At 34.0% G+C, this 18149-nt stretch overlaps 1 protein-coding gene and 1 long non-coding RNA gene across 7 annotated transcripts; both read right to left on the bottom strand.

Moving 5' to 3' along the window:
• Positions 1-5217: 5217 nt before the first annotated feature.
• Positions 5218-6919, bottom strand: LOC113300431. Its single transcript, XM_026549657.1, has 2 exons — positions 6769-6919; positions 5218-5640 (listed from the first exon to the last, which is right to left on the bottom strand). The coding sequence occupies exons 1-2, from the start codon at positions 6887-6889 to the stop codon at positions 5282-5284; spliced, it is 480 nt and encodes a 159-aa protein (XP_026405442.1). The 5' UTR covers positions 6890-6919; the 3' UTR covers positions 5218-5281.
• A 5863-nt stretch (positions 6920-12782) lies between these two features.
• LOC113300141 lies at positions 12783-17677 on the bottom strand. 6 transcript variants are annotated; one of them, XR_003335455.1, is made up of 6 exons: positions 17179-17676; positions 16524-17070; positions 16121-16417; positions 15649-15986; positions 14596-14760; positions 12783-13522 (listed from the first exon to the last, which is right to left on the bottom strand). It is a non-coding gene; the product is annotated as an uncharacterized LOC113300141 (long non-coding RNA). The 6 variants fall into 6 exon arrangements; XR_003335456.1 differs by having other exon boundaries at positions 12783-13404; XR_003335460.1 differs by lacking the exon at positions 12783-13522 and having other exon boundaries at positions 13535-14760; positions 16524-16701; positions 16802-17070; positions 17179-17677.
• Between the last annotated feature and the right edge of the window lie 472 nt (positions 17678-18149).

The raw sequence follows: 18149 nt of genomic DNA, 5'->3' as shown, positions 1-18149 counted from the left end.
CTGTCACCTCACCTACTATTAAATCAAGTAGTTATCTTTTCAGTGTCATCTGATGCGGGATGTGCTTTCTCAAACTATTAAGGTATGTTGTCGCTGACTTTGTGGATGCAAAGTGCATAATACTCATTATTTATTTTATGGATCCATGCACTTAACTATTGTGTAATACATCTGAAGCACAGATACAAGTATTGGAGGACCTGAACTTAAAGAAAACACCTCTGTGTTGTTGGTCATTTTTAATGCATAGTTTGAACCAATCAAATACGTATATTTAGTAGTAGTTGTGGGATTAAATTTAGCAATCTCTGTTACAACACAGAAAGAGGTCTTCCTAAGAGTTGCAGGATGTGAATTTGATGAAATTGAGTATGTATCACATAAAAAAGCTCCTATTTTAGCTGGACCCGTGGCTGCCTAAAGCGTCACATACCCAAATTGGAGCTTCAATTACGGTGTTACTTTTCAGGTACTAATCTTTTGATGATCTGTGTTTGTATATCCTCTTTTCTGTGTGTAAAGTTCTAGGGATAATGATCTATTAATTAACTGGAAAAAGAGTATTATGGTAATATATTAGGTTCTAATATGCTTGATTTCTTTGTAGCTAATAAATTTTCTGACTGAATCTGTTTAGTTTTAAGTACCGTAGCATGTAGCAATGATTTCCAAGATCTATGTAAAACTAATAAACAATGTTTTTGTATAAATAGATCAGATGGCTCTGCTTTGATTCTGAAACCTGAATCAGAGGGAGACTGTGGAAACTTGTTGAGAAACAAGCCATTTAAGTTGGGTATCCATATAAGTACTTCTAGGAAAGGCCTACATTTGGACATACATTTTCTTCTTCTGCTAAAACCCTTGGTTTCACTGCCGGGAATTTTTTAACCCAAGGCTCGTACTAATAGGTAATTGACCGTAATTCTTGTGAAGTCTGTACGAATGATTACGTAGAACCGTCATATGATTGAGTTGTTCTAGTAAAATTGTTGGGCATAACACAAGCTTCGATGTTGAATATTTTTGAATATCGAATGTGTACTATTTATGTTTGCAGTGGTGCTAACTCAAGTTTTTTGGATGATACAGTAATAGATTTGGATTCTTGGTTCAGGATTTTAGCATTCTTCTCAAGGCAAACTCTCTTACTTGCTCTTATTTTATATGCTATGGTTATTTGTTTCTTAGAGTGTCATCGCAATAGTCGAACGTATCTTTGTAGCTGTTATTTATCTAATTAAACCATTTTCATAGAACTTTAGACTTGATGGTCTATGTGGTGAACTTCGTGTGTATATCAGTCTGCCACATGGGTTCTTGGCAGTGGTTAAGAGATACGATTTATTTATGTTTATGTCGTGCTGAGTTTACATTGACATGTAACTGTATGTATTTGATGCTTCAGGCTTCTCTAAGTGGCATTTGGGGTGAATTATGTGTCAGAAGATACTTGTTGATTGACAGCGGAAGTGAAGGAATGTTACGTCATCCCTCTGGTTTACCCATCTTAATTTTGTTTTTAATGTTAAATTAAATTGTTCGGTGAAATTCAACATTAGACTGGAAATTATTTTCATTTAGCTTTTCTTTACGATATTTAATGTAATCAATTATGACCTTGTAATACTTGCTTGAATGAATGAGTGAATGATGTTCTTTAAGGTTCTTATAGTGTAAATAAATCTGTTTTCAGCTCCATTTGGAACTATTAAGTACCAAGAGTCCTAAAACTGGAATAGCCTTTTGTCAAAGCAGTATATAGCATCAAATAATTGAACCAATAGCCACGACTGGTATATTTCCGTGGTTAATTTATACATACATGTGAATCTAATCTCTTAATTACCCACGATCACATGCGTGGCAAATAAACTTGAACCAATAGTTACGGCGGAAAAATCGTGGCTAGTATCGTGGCAAAAACTATTAGCCACTGGACTATTTGTTACGGCTGAGCAGTCGTGGCTATTTATCTTTTGCTACGGATTTTATATTTGTAGACACGGACTCTTGTGGTGGCTAAAGCTGGTTATTTTCGTAGTGTCTTATGCCCAAAACAGTAACAGCTTGAACAAAATTTAGAAGGAAGATTGTGGTAGGTGAAGGTTAGTTCTCTGATAGGGTATTGCTCCACCTTAACAAGAAGTTTCATAACTAGTGGTTTCTCAATATTAACCCACACCAAGACTCTTGGTTCGCAATCAAAGCTTCCTTTTTCTACCCGACTCACTGCTCATACTCTGCTAGCAATTAAACCAATGCGTTCTCCTAGTCTGTGTTCCTGTCTTGAGTTCGAGATACTAGCCCAAAGAGGTATTTCCTTGACAGTTTCTGTTGAAATTTGCATGCTAGGGAAAGCCGATATAGCCGATATAACATTACCATAAGGGTACCAAGGACCATTTAAAGCTATCAATTTCAGATCATCTGTTGTATGAAAAGTAATTATGAATAAGTGTGGATCAACTTCGCGGATTTGAAACCCTATATGCAGTCCCCAAAAATGACGCAATACCCCTATAATATCTTCTGTTTTATAAACTTCAGTAGAGAAATTCTAGCTAGAATATTGTTGTCTTTAATGCCAAATTCTTTCATTAATGCTGGAGAAGTTGGTAGTATGCCAACATTCGTGTAGTTTGCATATCTCTGAGCTACCGAAAGACCACTGAGATGCTTGTATAAGTTATAATTACTCATAATGAGAAAGGCAGAGGGTTCTAACACTTAACATAAGAGAGAATAAAGATTCACAAGAGAGAAAGAAGATAAGAAATGAGGGACATTGAAGAAGAAGACGATCAGCGGAATCAAGAATTAAATAGATTGTCTGCTTTATTCCAACAACTAAAAATTCTCGGGAAACTCACCTTAAAAATTGAAAAGCTCTAATTTAAATTATATCTCGGGCAATCAAAGATCGACAACAAAAAGATAAAAAAACATCTAGCAGAGATATAACAGGGTGCATTAACTTCCTAGAATTTGGAAAAAAGGAGACACTCTGATTAGAGACAATGGAATACACGACAAGACTCAACACTATAGGGAATAAATGCTGATATAGCTTATCTAAGTTCATACGTTTACTGATCTTAAGAGAAATAGGTTAAAGTATAGGGTAGAGGTGCCCTAAAAGGTTTATGAGACACAAATTTCTAAGATGAAGAGACTACACAGTTAGGGGTCAACACGATAGGGTTCCATTCATTGTCTAGGCTTGCCTGTATCTAGTGAGTGTATTTAGAATCCAAGAGTTGTCAAGGTTAGCCTGCATCTTATTAACACAAAGAGTCCACTAATCAAAATTTACTGAGGATTTGAAGAACACAAGAAGATAAGACGACTGTGAATATCTAAACTAAACGTAAAGAGATAGAGAAGGAAATAAAGGCAATGGGAAGCCCAAGATCTGGCCTAAGCTATAAAAGCCATTCTCCGGCACCGATAAGGACTTACAGAGAAAAAATAGAAATAACGAAGAAAGAAAAGTAGGAGAAATGGCTTGCAATCACTTTAGAATTCCTTTAGGAGCACCAATTTCATCTACTAAGGTAATATGTTGTCAGGAATGGCAACTTCATCGAATGCAGTATTTCCGATGTGCATCCTATAACCGAGAAACTTTCATGTATCTGCACAAGCACAGAGATTGGCTCTGTGCAATTTAAGCAAAGAGGAGAAAGAAAGGTTGGGGAAGCAAGCTATTAAGGATCTTCATATCAGGTTGGCCACCGTAGTACCGGTAACTGCTAATTACTTTCTATCCGAATATCCTCCAGGGATGGACTATGCCTATGTGCATGAGAAGTCTGCAATTTATCAACAAGAACGAGAGGGAGGGTTTGTAATTGTGGACGATTCCGAAGACGAGGACTAATAGAGGTAAGAAAGAAAGAACCACCATGGGAAGGAGTCAGAAGCTGCTGTCGATTTAATCTCCGAAATTTATGTTTTAGAATTTTAAGAAGAATGTCTTTTGTATTTTCTTTGAATTCCTTGGTGTCTAGTTTGTTTTAGTTGGGTTGTTGCCTCTAGGTAGTTTATGAATTTCAAAGGCTAATGATGAATCAATCCCTTGCTTCTGTCACATGTTACCTTGTCAATCTAGATCTACAAAGTAATTTCCTAAACTAATTCTATGGGTCGAGTTTAAACTTCAGTAAAGAAGAAAAAAAACGGCTGAAAGAGAATTAAGGATTGAGACATTAAACTAAGCAATCACCTAATAAAGAAGAATTTGATCAAGATAAAGAAAAACGAAAAGAAAATGCAATGCTTGATGCTGAATGGATTAGATGAAATGAAGGAACAAGTTTATGTATGTTGCTAGATTAACAATGTAAAAGATGCAAAGGATGAATGAATGAGGTTGTAAAACTCAGAACCCGGATTTCCTATCAAAACATTATGCTCGAACAGAATCATGGCAGAATTGATGTTACTCACCCCTTTCCTAAATCCACATCTGGTTTGGGATCAAAATCCAGTTGGGGAGATTACTCGGCCCTCATGGGAAAAGAGCAAGAAAGGGCAAAGAAGGAAGAAACAGATGAAGAAAAAAAGCCGTTGAGAAGAGGAGAGAGGGCAGAGCGTTTTTGTCATTTTTACAGTTCTATAGCCTTTCTTTTTTCCTGGTGGTGGTGTTGAATTTACGTACTTAACTATGGCCGAAATTCCAAGCTTTAACCCTTCGCGAGATGATTACACTTGCACCATTTTCAACAACATTTGAACCCACTTACAAAAGATGTTAAATTGTTTCAAACTTTCAATAGACTTTTAATGTCTTGTCCTTTAGAGAGCAAGGTAGCTAATGGGGCATGTAACAATCTTGAGAGGCCAGATGAAGGCTAACTAGTAGAGTATATCTGATTTTTCAGAACTTTGATATGTCAGCCACCCATTTCAAAAACAACCAATTAGACGAAACTGGGTTACAATGAAGTAATGTCATGTAACTATAACACCATGTTTCTAATTTTGGTGGATAACATGATATGCTGATAAGCTATGTTTGATTTCATAGTAAGATTAAAAATTTCTGGATTTAGAAAAGCGAGAATCAGCCATTTTGAGTCCCAAAAACTTAGAACGTAAAAACCTTTAATAATGATGGAAAAAATTAGGGAAAATTTATCCACTTAATATAAGATTACCTAAGTACTGTAAAAATTTTCTCTTATCTATCACATGTGACATTTTTTTTTGTTTGCTGAGAAACACTCCATACATTAATTGAAAAGAAAGTTACAAACATCTACCAAAGGGTCCTTCCTTACAAGAGAGTCCAAAAAAGAGGAAAGGAAACCCATTTGTTCTTAATACATAACTTCCTAGCCCGACGCGCAAGTCGATCAACTAGACGATTCTTAACATGCTTAATATACATAACCTTAAAAGTCTGATTACTAGATAAAACACACCTACAATCTTCCAGAAGATCACTACTTCTCCAACTTATATTAACACAGTCTCTTTGAAAATATTCAACTAACTGGAGACAATCACTAACAAAAAACACCTTGGGCAGATTCATTTCTCGCACCCAGTTGACAACCAAAACAAGAGCAGACGTCTCAGATTCAAACGCATCATAAGTCAGCCCAAAGTCAGCTCGTGAACCCTTTATTCTACCTGCATTATCACACCAAATTATACAGAAACCCATATTAAAGTCTTTATAAAAGGCATCTACAAACATAATATTGTCCACCATTTCTATTGAGATATTCATTTTATTCTTAACTACCCGAACAGTTGTTGGAGGAGCAATATAAGTGTTTAACATTCTTCTACGATCAAGAATAATCTTATCAAAATCAACTGAAACACTTCTAAAGATCACATCACACCTCAATTTCCAAATGCACCACATAATAACAACACTCACACTTGGCCAACCAATAATAAAATGAGTAACACCTAAGGAGATATCAAACCAATACAAGAAAATGCCTTCCATCAGATATAACATACCAGGAACTAAATGTTGAATAGAAAGACCAAACCAAATAGGTAAAGCACTGGAATAATAAATGAAAATCCGATTCCGCCGCATTCTTACAAAGTGGACAATTGTCATCTATATCATGATTATAAAACTTAAGAAAATCATTCACATGTAGCATTTTCGCAAAAACCTTCCAAATGAAGAACTTAATTTTAGGCAAACAATCCAACGACCAAACTTTCCTCCAAAAACAGTATTACTTACAGAACTATAATCATTCATATAAACCTTATAAGCAGACTTTATTGAAAAACTACCATTCTTCGTATGCGCCCACATTATTTTATCACTGTGTTGAGGATTTAACCTAATAGTTCTAATTTTTGTAACTTCATCAGGAGAAAATAAATAATTCAGTAAGCTAATATTCCAGCAGTTGTTTTGAACATATATAAGATCACTAACATAAACATAATCTTCATAGTTAGGCTTATTCGAATTAGGTGGAGAAGCGACAAAGGGAATCCAGTTAAAAGACCAGATTTTTGTAGACTTGCCATCATTAATCTTACTGACTATATTAGCTCTAATGAAAACTAAACTATTTACTATACCTCGCCAAATCCAAGAACTTGTATCTACAACCTTATCAATTTCTAACAAACTATGATGTGGAAAATATTTGTCCTTCAAAAATATCGAAACTAGATGATTAGGTTTCTGTAAGATCCTCCAACCCAGTTTAGCAATAAAGACTCTGTTTGTAGCAAAAGTATTTCTAATGCCTAGACCTCCATTTTGTTTAGACTTACCAATATCCCCCCACGATCTGTAGTAAGCAGCGTGTCTAGGATCTTTTTTTGACCACCAAAAAGTCCTTTGAATGGAATCGATCTTAGAAGTAACCTTTTCAGGCAAAGGAAAACAGGACATGTGATAAACAGCTAAACTGGATAGAACATGTTTAGTAACAACAATTCTATCGATACCATTAAGCTTAGTTCTTTTACAAGAACTTAGCCTAGAATAAAATTTATCAATAATAAATTGAAAATATTTAGATTTATCTATGTTGATAAACAGAGGAGTACCTAAGTATTTTTCAGTGTTACTTAAAAATTTAATATTAAGAGTTCTAGACAGAAGTTTTATGTGTTTGTGATGCATTTTTTCATTAGTAAATCCAGATTTTTCGAAATTAATAGCTAGACCAAAGGCTTTGGCAAAAACATTTATAACTTTCATTAAGTTTCTAACATAAGTTAAAGAAGCTTTTGAAAACATCATGCAATCATCAACAAAAAATAAGTGAGAGATTGAAGGACTATCTTTTCTAATTTTAAAACTTTGTATAACACCATCAGATTCAGCTTGTAATAGAAGTTGCGAAAGAACTTCCGTACAGATTATAAAAATATAAGGCGATAGACAATCACCTTGTCTAATACCCCTAGAAGGGAAGAAAATATCCCCCGGAGAACCATTAACTAAGACAAAATATGAAACAATACTTATAGATTGAAAAATCATTTGACACCAATCTTCAGAGAAACCAAGTTTTTTAAAAACAACAATTATAAAAGACCATTCAAGTCTATCAAAGGCTTTAGAAATGTCAAGCTTAATGGCCATAAAACTATTTTTAGCTTTTTTCTTTTTCTTTTTAAAAGAATGAAGAATTTCATGACTGATAATAATATTGTCATGAATTTGTCTATTGGCTATAAAAGCAGACTGAAAAGGCGAAATAAGAGAATCTAACAAAGGCTTAAGACGATTAGTTAAAATTTTGGAAATGATTCTGTAAATAGTGGTAGACAAACTGATAGGTCTGAAATCTTGAGGGGTAGAAGGATTACTAACCTTAGGTATTAAAGATATAAAGGAATGGTTTAACTGTTTTAGAAGAAATTTAGTTTTAAAAAAAATTTGAACATGAGAAATGACCTCATCAGAGACTTCATCCCAGTTATCTCTAAAAAAAAACTGCCGGATATCCATCAGGTCCCGGAGACCTCCAAGGAGCCATACCATTCGCAATGTTTTTTTTCTTCTTATTTACCCTGAAGGTTTTCAAATCTCAATAAGTTCAGTATTTGCCACCCATCACACTAAATATAGTTTAAACCATAAGAATAAAAAGAAGGCGCAATTGGGGGATACCTCCACAAATTGGGGAATACTCAAATTTAAATGGGGTTGTATTTTGGTTAAGGGATCCTCTTTTTAGGTGTGAAATAACCATATTATCCTTAACCTAATAAAAATTAAAAAGAAAAACTAAAAACCTATTTTTTTTTAGTATCCCCCCTTCACTTTTCTTCTTCATCAAAAAAATCACACAAATCATGATGAATGATTTTTGATTTAGGTTATCAAAAAAAATCATTTTGAGTAGCGACACAAATTATGATAACCAAAATGATTTGAATCAAAACCATCTAGGTTATAAAAAAAAAGTCGAATTTGAATCTCAGTAGCAGGGTAACTATCGGTATTGTTTTGTCGGATGAATACAATACTGAAAGTTCAGTTGGATGAATACAATATCGACCGTGGCTCTGTAAATGCAAAATTTGATTGACTTAGTGTTTGAATTGGTATTTGGTTTGGGGTTTTCTCATAGATGAAAGTTTGATTGTCTACAAAAGGTTGCAATTAAGAGTCATTAAAATCAATTTAAGCACCTTCTCATATCACACAAATCTTCCAAAGTCCTTCTTCCTATTCATCTAATCAAAATATATTATTTGAAGTATCCCCAAACACACTTGGATAAGGGGTACTTCAATTACTTCATAATGATTTTTTTTTTGAGTATCCCCCAATTTGTGGAGGTATCCCCCAATTGTGTCTTCAATAAAAACATTTAACTTCATTGATCAATTCCCAATTTCATAAATTATCAATCTTAATCTTAAAGCAGACCCATCTGTTTGGTGTACCTAAATAATGGGTTTTAACCTATTAAGCTATTCCACATAAAAATAATTCAAACTTTAGGTTATACACATGAAACTTTGAGACATAGGATTATACATCTACACAAAATACACAAAGATCACAAAATCCAACGAGTTTCAATTAAGTAGAATAACTTTCAATTTCTGCATCTCATGAAGATTCGGCAAAGATTCTCTGTTGTTGTTCTATTGTATGAGAGAGATTCGATGAGATTTCCATAGTAGTGAGATTTGAGATACAACGAACAAATATATTTAACTCTCACAAGATTTCGATCTTTCCAGAATTAAAATTTCTCTTGATGAGGTGTCGGCGGGTGGTGGTAGTGGCAGAGGTGGTGGTGGTGATGTCGAAAGAGGAGAAAAGAGAAGAGATGTTTTTCAGATTTGAAATTAAAAGGAATTGTTGTTGATTTATATAACTCTAATGATATAAATAGGATATTTCTGGAATTCTAAATAAAAAAAAAATCTTCAAGATTAGTCAGCGGTATTTGTGAAGGTCCCGAGGGTATTTGTGAAGGCCTATCAAAAAGAGGAGTATTTATCCAATTTCCACAAAAAATTTACTTTCGGCACCAGAAGAACTCATTGGGAACAAGATCTCAAGGTTAAGAGTCTTATATGTTTGAACCCACATGTTCAGACTTTTTTTTTAATTCTCTGATTCAAACATGTTCTTCTAGAAAATCAGTTCAAATTTCAAACTTGTTTTTTAAAAAATAATAGACAAAAGACTGAATTCAGAGAGATCATATGTTTGTTTCGCTATGAACTCAATTGAGTCAAATTTCAGATAATTATTCGTTCGAACATGAAAGGCGTTTTACTGGTCAAAATATTAAGTTAATTATCTTTTTCTGTTAGATGCTCTTCGAGCGCTTACCCACAATTTATTTTTTTTATTTATAAGTGAAAAAATACTTTAAATATGTCAAAATTTAGGTTTTGGTGACAGAGGGATTTTTTATTAAATATATAATCAAAAAGTAACAACGTATTTTGATTAACCCTTAAGTTAATTCCCAACATTCCTAATGGTTCTTATTAACATGGTAACTTAGTCGGTGGTTCATATATATTTCTATTTTCCATGTTGACTATCACAAATTTATGTGTGAAAATGGGCATAGTGGTGGCTGAATACAAAGTTTGGCTCTAATGGGTAAATTAAAGTTAGGCTTAGGTAAAATAGACCTTGAAAATCATAGACAGTTCTACTCGTCACCTTTATCTTTTTCTTTCTCCAATATTAAGAAACCGCCAAAAAATTCATTATTACTTCCAAAATGTAATTAGATTTTGATGAAACTTATATTTTATGAAGAGTTTGAGATGACATGCAAAGCTAGATTTGATAGTAAATCTGAAGAAGAAAAAATTATTCGAAAAATAGCTAGCATGGAATCATCCTTGTTTCAGCGCTAGAATCTGCACCACAATCACCATCATTAGAAGATCCACCGAAAAATAATACAAGAAAAAGAGACAAGTTATAGAAGAAAGATATCAAGTAGTTAATAAATGTTGCTTATGTAACAGAGAAGAGGAGACCTTGGATCATATTTTTTTGGTCTTGTGATTTTGCTGCCAAAGCATGGTTGTGGATTGCTGATGTTTTTGGTATTTTCCCTCACCAAAATCTCATTACTGCATATAAAGAAGCAAAGGGTAAGAGCCGTATGTTCAAGGATTTATGGTTGTTGGCTATTTTGGTTGTTAGATCAGAATTGTGGATGACAAGGAATGGTTTTATCTATGGTAATCAAAAGATTAATTGGAATTTCTTTCATAAGAAGGTTTTCAATCAAATCCATGATTACTCAAGGCGTTTGAAGGGGTTTATGTTTAACAACCTGGATGATTTGCGTGTTCTTGCCTACTTTAGAGTGAAACATAGAAGAGTGAAGCATTCTGATCCTAAGGAGTGCTATTGGGTTCCTCCGTTGGTTAATGAATTGCAATTGTGTTGTGATGGTGCGTCTAGAGGGAACTCGGGAAGAGCTGGTGCAGGTGTGGTGGTTCGTGATTCTGATGCTAATTTATTAGGAGCTATGAGTATTGGATTTGGGGTTCGTTCTAATTATTTGGCGGAGCTCTTTTGTATTATAGTTGCCTTGGAATGGGCAACAAAATTTGGGGTTGGAGATATTTGTATTCGTACAGATTCAATGGGAGCGGTGCAAGCCTATAGTAGTGGTACTTTGGCAATTCTGTGGTTTCTTAGGCAAAGGTGGATTGTGGTAAGAGCTAGATACAACAAAATTCGTTTTGTTCACACTTATAAAAAGGCTAATTTTTCAGCGGATGTGATGGCAAAAGAGGTTGTTTGTTAGAAGATGGTGAAGGAATTAGTTATGATAACAAACCAAATTTTATTCGTTCGATTGTATTGCCAAATGTAATTTATTTTAGATTTGATTAATTTTTGTAAGTTTGTAAGTTTTTGGGGTGTTGTGCCTGTTTTCTTACAAATTTAGTTGTATTACTCTTGCTCTTTATTAATTCATTTTGGATTTACCAAAAAAAAAATCATAAGATTCTATTTTTTCCTTGTTGACAGTTGGACCAAGAAAATTGTTGACCTGTCTTAGGTGCTGGTAGTAAATTACATGCATTTAGACAATGAATAAAGTCTAACATTGAATTTCTGTTTGGAGTTTTACCTCCAACTTTTTCATCAGGTGAAATAATTGCATTAAAATCACCAAGCACAATCCATGGCTTTTTAAACTCACTAATAATCTCCATTTCTGACCATAAAAATTTTCTTTGAATTTTTTTGACATGAGCATGAACACCATATACTAATACATCTCCAATGCTAACTGTTATCATTTGACTTGATATTGAAACAACTTGAGGAGTAGCTAAAGAATTATTCCAAAATAGCCATAAATTAACTTTTGTTGATGAAGTGGAATAATGAATCACCATGCTTTGCATTCCAGGGAGATTCAGCTTACTACAAAATGATGCACTACAAAAAAAAATTGGTTATGCAATCCAAATAAGAGATGGACTAAATTGATTAACCAAAGACCTTAATTTATCCTGAGCCCTAGGTCTTCTCAGGCCCCGAATATTCCAATATATTATCTTCATTTAGGTGGAGAAGGATTTTTGGTTCCTCCCTTACCTTAATTTTTCCTGAAGATGTATTTATTATTGGCAGCAGCTGGATTACCACCTTTTACTGCACCTGGTGAATTTTGAGAAGTAGAAGGAGAAGAATTAATCACCTTCTTTTCAACCACTTTGGACCATGAAGTAACCTTAAAAGTTTCATCTGAGACTTTCCCTGTTTTACTATCTATAAACTTTGTATTGTTTTGTATTACATTATCCTTAAGAACCTCTAATACTTCGGGAGTTTCCAAAACATCAGCTTCCACTTCATTATGTACTTCTGTGTCTTCAAGAATATTATCTTCTTGTACACATTCAAGAGGGATAAATTTTCCGGTATGACCAATTTTATTAGTTTGAGCGACTTGAACAGTTGGAGTAACATGAATGGTATGAATAACTGAATCTTCAGCTTCACATTCTTATCTGTCACATATATCAAAAGGTTTCTTCAAGGGTGTAGTTTCATCATTTGTTGAAGATCAATTAGACTGCTGAAGTGATGATGAAGTAGCTTTAATTCGTTGAGTATGAAGATCTTCTGAATTATTTATAGTGCTCTTTGCTTTTTCCACTCTACATTCTGTGATAAAATGTCCTACCATTTTACAAATACTGCAATATTTTGGACAGTCTGAATGGAGACTTCTTGAAAGAAATCCCCATATTTAGTTCCTATCCATACTTTGTTTGGGATTGGAAAAGCAAAATCAACTTCAACCAGTACATTTGTATAGTATCCAATATCACATTGGCTGTTGCTGCATCAATTTTAATTGGAGTACCAAGTTCCTTACATATCTTAAACAGAATTGATTCACTCCGCTATCAAATCGTGTCTTAGTGGCTGTTTGGAACCTCATTTTCATAGGTTCAATTCACATGATAATAATTAATATAACAGGAAATAAAAAATATATGGAAATTTCCCTGCAGGAACTAACCGTAATATGTACCATGTAAAAATTGACATTGTAATGGTTTATCCAACCCCAAGGAATAAGCCATCTGTCTAGTTCATGTGTTAGCAAGTTTCACCAACTCATACGAAGTGGTCTTTCAAAAGGAACTTGGGTAAGTTTTTGCACCTCATTTTTAAGTGCTTCCATCAGAAGTAGGGGAGTGTACTGATAAGTTTCTCAACGTACATCGGAATGTTGACATGATGATAGAATCATGGTATCAGTTCAGATCTCCACCAGAACATAGAAAAGAGAAGCAACAAAATAGCCCAGACCTCTACTGACCAAAACCGGTAATAGTGGGAGATTTCGTTATGTCCGAGATTAGTATTTGCGAGTAATTAGCATCAAGAATGGAAAGGGGACACTCGCGAGACTGACGCACACAACTTTCCTGGGAAAAGGATGACATCAACAATGAAATACACCCTCCGAATTCAAAGAGTATAATCCATAATTAGTCCTCTAGCAAATGCAAAAGATCTAAAGAAGCTCTTTCCAGTTATCATAATCTGACAGTATTAGAAAAAATAATTGTTAACAAAGAAAAATGCAGAGAAGTTTCTAAAATTGCAGAAGTTCAAATTCCAATGAATGCCAAAGGTAGAGTAACTGCAGTTTATCTCATACCAATAGTAACGATACTCATATAGTTAAGGGGGGAAACATGAATAATAAGGGAAAGTTTTCCACTTCCATGGTGCACGACGTAGGACTTTTCGAAGAAATCACGACTCTGTAATCTAACAAAATGATTCATGAAAGCTGAGAAAGTGTCATGCTTAGACATGTTAATCTTGGACAGAGATATATATATAATTGTGTTCGAATGCCAGCATGATTTGTAAGCAGCCTGTGAATTTTTCTACAAAATCTTTTTGACAGGCTTATGAACTAATTTTCAACCATGGAAGATTAATAGACTTCACTTAACAAAATCTGTGAATTAACTAAATATGCCCAAAAATATACCTAATTTTTATCACACCCTACTGTTGCTAGCGAACATCGTTCGAATACCTGTTAGCCAGACTTTAGAATACATGTTAACTAAATCGCCAGTGGATTTTTTGATTGGGTGGGATGCAAGAAAAATCAGGCACCATTAGCAAAAAAATAAATCACTTAAGCATTTCAAAATTTAAATAAATGATAGGCTCAAGTTGAATGAATCCTGACGTGCATATTGCGAGCAAGCGGAGAAAATTCTATATATTAACAGAATGCCCTATACTTCAATGTCCACCTTGATAAATCAGACTTATTTTCCGAAACCCGTTATCAATTAGCATCAGATTTTAGTAGACTTTCTAATGCATAACACCATTGGTGCAAGAAAGTACTGAAACTACTAAACAACGCAAAGGGTCATAGCTCAAGCAATTGTTGTACATCCATGTTCATTTGAAGTTGTACAATGTACAAATAAAGCACGTTTCTTTGTACACATAATATTTAGTTATTTTAGGAAACAAAAAATTGCAAGAAATCTATCACAGACTTACAGTTTCAAAAATATTTGTATAAGAAACTTAAATAAGACTGCAATATAGATAATTTAAAAAAAGACGTTGGCGTTACTTACATTATCATCGAGCATTAACACATCTAAGCTGGTGACATCATTAATCCCCATGAAATCTAATTTGTTCCGCTTTTGAAAGATCATCCAGGGTTTACCTTCTTCAACCTCCCCTATATGTTTGAAAGTTTTGTAGGTGGTGCGAATCTGGGAAACCATTTGAACAAACTACAAAAATAAAATTGAAGTTAACAAAGATTAATGAAGAGAAAGAAAATGAAAGTGAAAAAGAAGACGTTGCAACCAAGATTTTACTGTTTAACTATTAGAACTCTTTCAGTTCAATGCACTGCATCAGCATTTTTATGATCTATAAATGAGCATCATTTTCCACTGATGAATTGTTGGTTGCTCCTCTTGTTCAGGAGCTGATAATTCTACTCAAAAACTTCTAAAACACATATTCTATTTCTTGTTACTCATCGCAAGACTTCACAAATATATACTACTTCTGTTTCTGGAGAAGTGATAGGTAGTATCTGATATAGATTTCTCTGTTCACAGTGAGGTCCTCAACTTTCATCTAGTTTAGACTTTAGACCTTAGCTGGTCAACAACATATTACAGTATATTTGTCAAACTTTCAGGTACATCCAAGCTATGCAGTAATGAAGTCACTTTTTTAGGAACATTTTAAGAAAAAATATCAATAAGCAAGCATGACATTTCACACGGAAACCAAGCTATACTGGAACAAAATCACGCGCAACGAAACTTCAACAATGCCATCTTATAATACCTGCTGATCAACAAAACCCATGAATCAAGAATGGGTATTACCTTTTTAGGCAGTGCATCAAGTTCAAATGATGTTTATTAGTATGCTAAGTTGCTTATTCTAATGTATATGGTTTCTATATATCATTCATCTACTGGGAAGTGTTAGAAGGCCCTTATGGATTAGTATACAACTAAGTTAGCGACGGTAATGTTCATTATTATATAGATGGGTATGTTCAATATTGTATGGATCCTACTGTGAGTGGATTAAGTGAACTCCTTTATCAAATAATTGAATATTCAACCAAAATTTTCTATGCATGATTCTCTTCATACCTTAAGCAAGAAATCGAATTCCACATTTTCTGGATCCTCATTTCCCAGCCTCATAGTTTCGCATAAATCTAAGGACTTCACATTGGATCCACAGGGAAGAGCTCCTAATAGAAGCCCTTACGATCTGTTCACTTCCTCATATTGGAATGGTCACTTTTAAGTTTACTCATGCCTTCCTATTTCCACCATCTATTAAAAACAGACATGTAAAGACATCAAAGAGAATTCAAACGTGTTTGGTTTAACTCGATTCTGTGAGTGCCAACATAGGAGGTTCAGTAGATCTTTGATGCTCGAGATATGATGGACCTCTTGAGAACTCTCTCTATGGAATTGCTCTGAAATGACATATATTAATTACAATGAAGAACATAAGATAATCAATCAAATTCAGTATTTTGGTCTTGTGAACCAAAGATTTAAAAAAAGGATAAAGAAACATCAACCATAATGAAAATGCAAATACATATACCTTGACGTGAATGGTTTCAGACTTTTGTTCTTGATTCCCATCGACTATTCTATCACGACAATAATTTTATAAGCTTTGTCGTCACTAAATATCATCCCACCACGGCTACAGCGATCAACAAGTAAAAGAAGAAGAATATGAGGATGGAATAGTCGGTGAGAATCAAGAAGAGCATTTATCCAAACTTCTGAAGAGCATAATTATTTATCAATTTGTTAGTTTCTCTTCTGTTTCAGCTTCTTTCATGTTCATTGCAATGTGCATGCCCGTAATACACGGGATAGCTCCCTTGCACGCCTATGTTACAAATCGATAATCAATTACATGTTCTAATCATAATAAGGAAAAATATTTTAGAGACAAAGAGAAAGTAGATACCTAGCAATTAGGGGACGTGTATTACCTGAAATTTGGAGAATGTGTATCTCTGTTCTGTGAATGATAATGAAATTTCATGGCATTTCGATTGTATAAATTTGAAACTCATAGCTTGAACCTCCAAGGTAATCAGCGTCGGAAACAATCAAGCTTCCTACAGCCGTACAAATGTTGATTACCTGCAAAACGCCCACTACGAATATCTGATAAACACTCAACATTACAAAATGAGGACTATTAGTACATACGTAGATTACTTTCATGGATTTGTTGATACCCCATTGATAAAACTTAGGAACTTACTGATGATAAGAAGCAACCCAAAGCAAAAGTCTCTGTATCCATCACAATGTATAATTGTGTATTGCAAATTACATGAAGGATCCAATTGATTAGTTTCTCTAACATTGGCAACCCATTTTTCCAAACACCAAATAATACTGGAAAAATGAAAATGCAAAGCCATATATTAAAGACCTGCACAAATGAGCTTTACACATAGTAGTTCAGTGTTGATGTAAATGATTTTCCTGAGATGAATGGTTTCTCAATACGTCCTCTACCAACAAAATCTGCAATAATAAATCAAAAAATTCGCAAAAACAACTCGATCAGAACAACTAAACCAAAAAAAATTTAAGAAAAATTAACAAATAAAAAACGTCCAGAATTAAACTTACGCAGCATTGACAGTGTAGAGAGTACGGTTTATAAGGAAACTGAGAACCCTCGGAAGATCACCTGTTTTTAACATTTCTAGGAATTTATTAGCAGAAATAATGGACCTGTTGATGAGGAATTTTTTGTTCCGTAACGTATGAAAAAACGATAGAGATTAGGTCGAAGAAGAACACTAATTTGGCAACTGGAGTAAACGAGATTTTTTTTTAAAGGGGATTAGGGCTCATTGAAAGGAAGAAATTATGGTGGTGGACCGGTGGTAGATGGTAACGGGGATCTTTTATTTGCGTAACGGATGAAAATTGAATGGAGAAAAAACCGAAGTAAAACCTGGCCTTGGCACTTCTGAGACTTCTGAGGAAACATTTTCAGCCATGATTTATCTTTTGAAATTTGAGAGCAAATTATAAGCAATTGGAACCATCGATTGCTCAATACGGCACATTCAAAACCGTCGGATCAGGCAAAAACCATTTGTTTTTGTAAGATAGATATATCTTTCACAAAAGTTTATTTAGTTTTCTTCCACAATATAAAGTAAAGTTCATCAAGTCGTTAATGGATTAATACTACGTATGCTTGAACAGGAGAAACATCTTCTTTTTTTTTTCTTTTTTGATAAATTTCACTCATGATAAAATAGAGATTACATGGATTCCAAGTACATCAAAATCAAAGATGAAATTGCAATTCAGAGGTACTAACAAAGAGTAACTTGCGAAGAGAAGTAACAAATTACCAACAAGAGTACCAAACAATCATAAGATTGAGAGAATATGTTTTTGGGATTATAATCCAACCATTTTGAAGGGTTTTTTCTTCTTGAAAAAAAGATCTTCTCATAAAAATATGAGAGTAATATGCCTAAAGTCTTGAATCTTGATTTCCACACTTGAACTTCCATCTAAAATCTCCATTGATATCACAAAGAAATTCTATGAGAGAGCATAAAGAATCTCCATAAAGGAGA

The sequence above is a fragment of the Papaver somniferum genome, chromosome 7, assembly GCF_003573695.1.
Source record: "Papaver somniferum cultivar HN1 chromosome 7, ASM357369v1, whole genome shotgun sequence".
Taxonomy (NCBI): Eukaryota; Viridiplantae; Streptophyta; class Magnoliopsida; order Ranunculales; family Papaveraceae; genus Papaver; species Papaver somniferum.
Note: the sequence above shows the minus strand (reverse complement) of the source record. Positions and strands in the feature narration are given on the sequence as shown.

Bases quoted from the DNA above. Each gene is read 5' to 3' on its own strand.
- LOC113300431 (XM_026549657.1), bottom strand. From the start codon at position 6,889: ATGTCCTGTTTTCCTTTGCCTGAAAAGGTTACTTCTAAGATCGATTCC. The intron at 5,641-6,768 runs GTAAGTCTAAAC...GTGATAATGCAG, and splicing joins CAGATCGTGGGGGGATATTG to GTAGAATAAAGGGTTCACGA.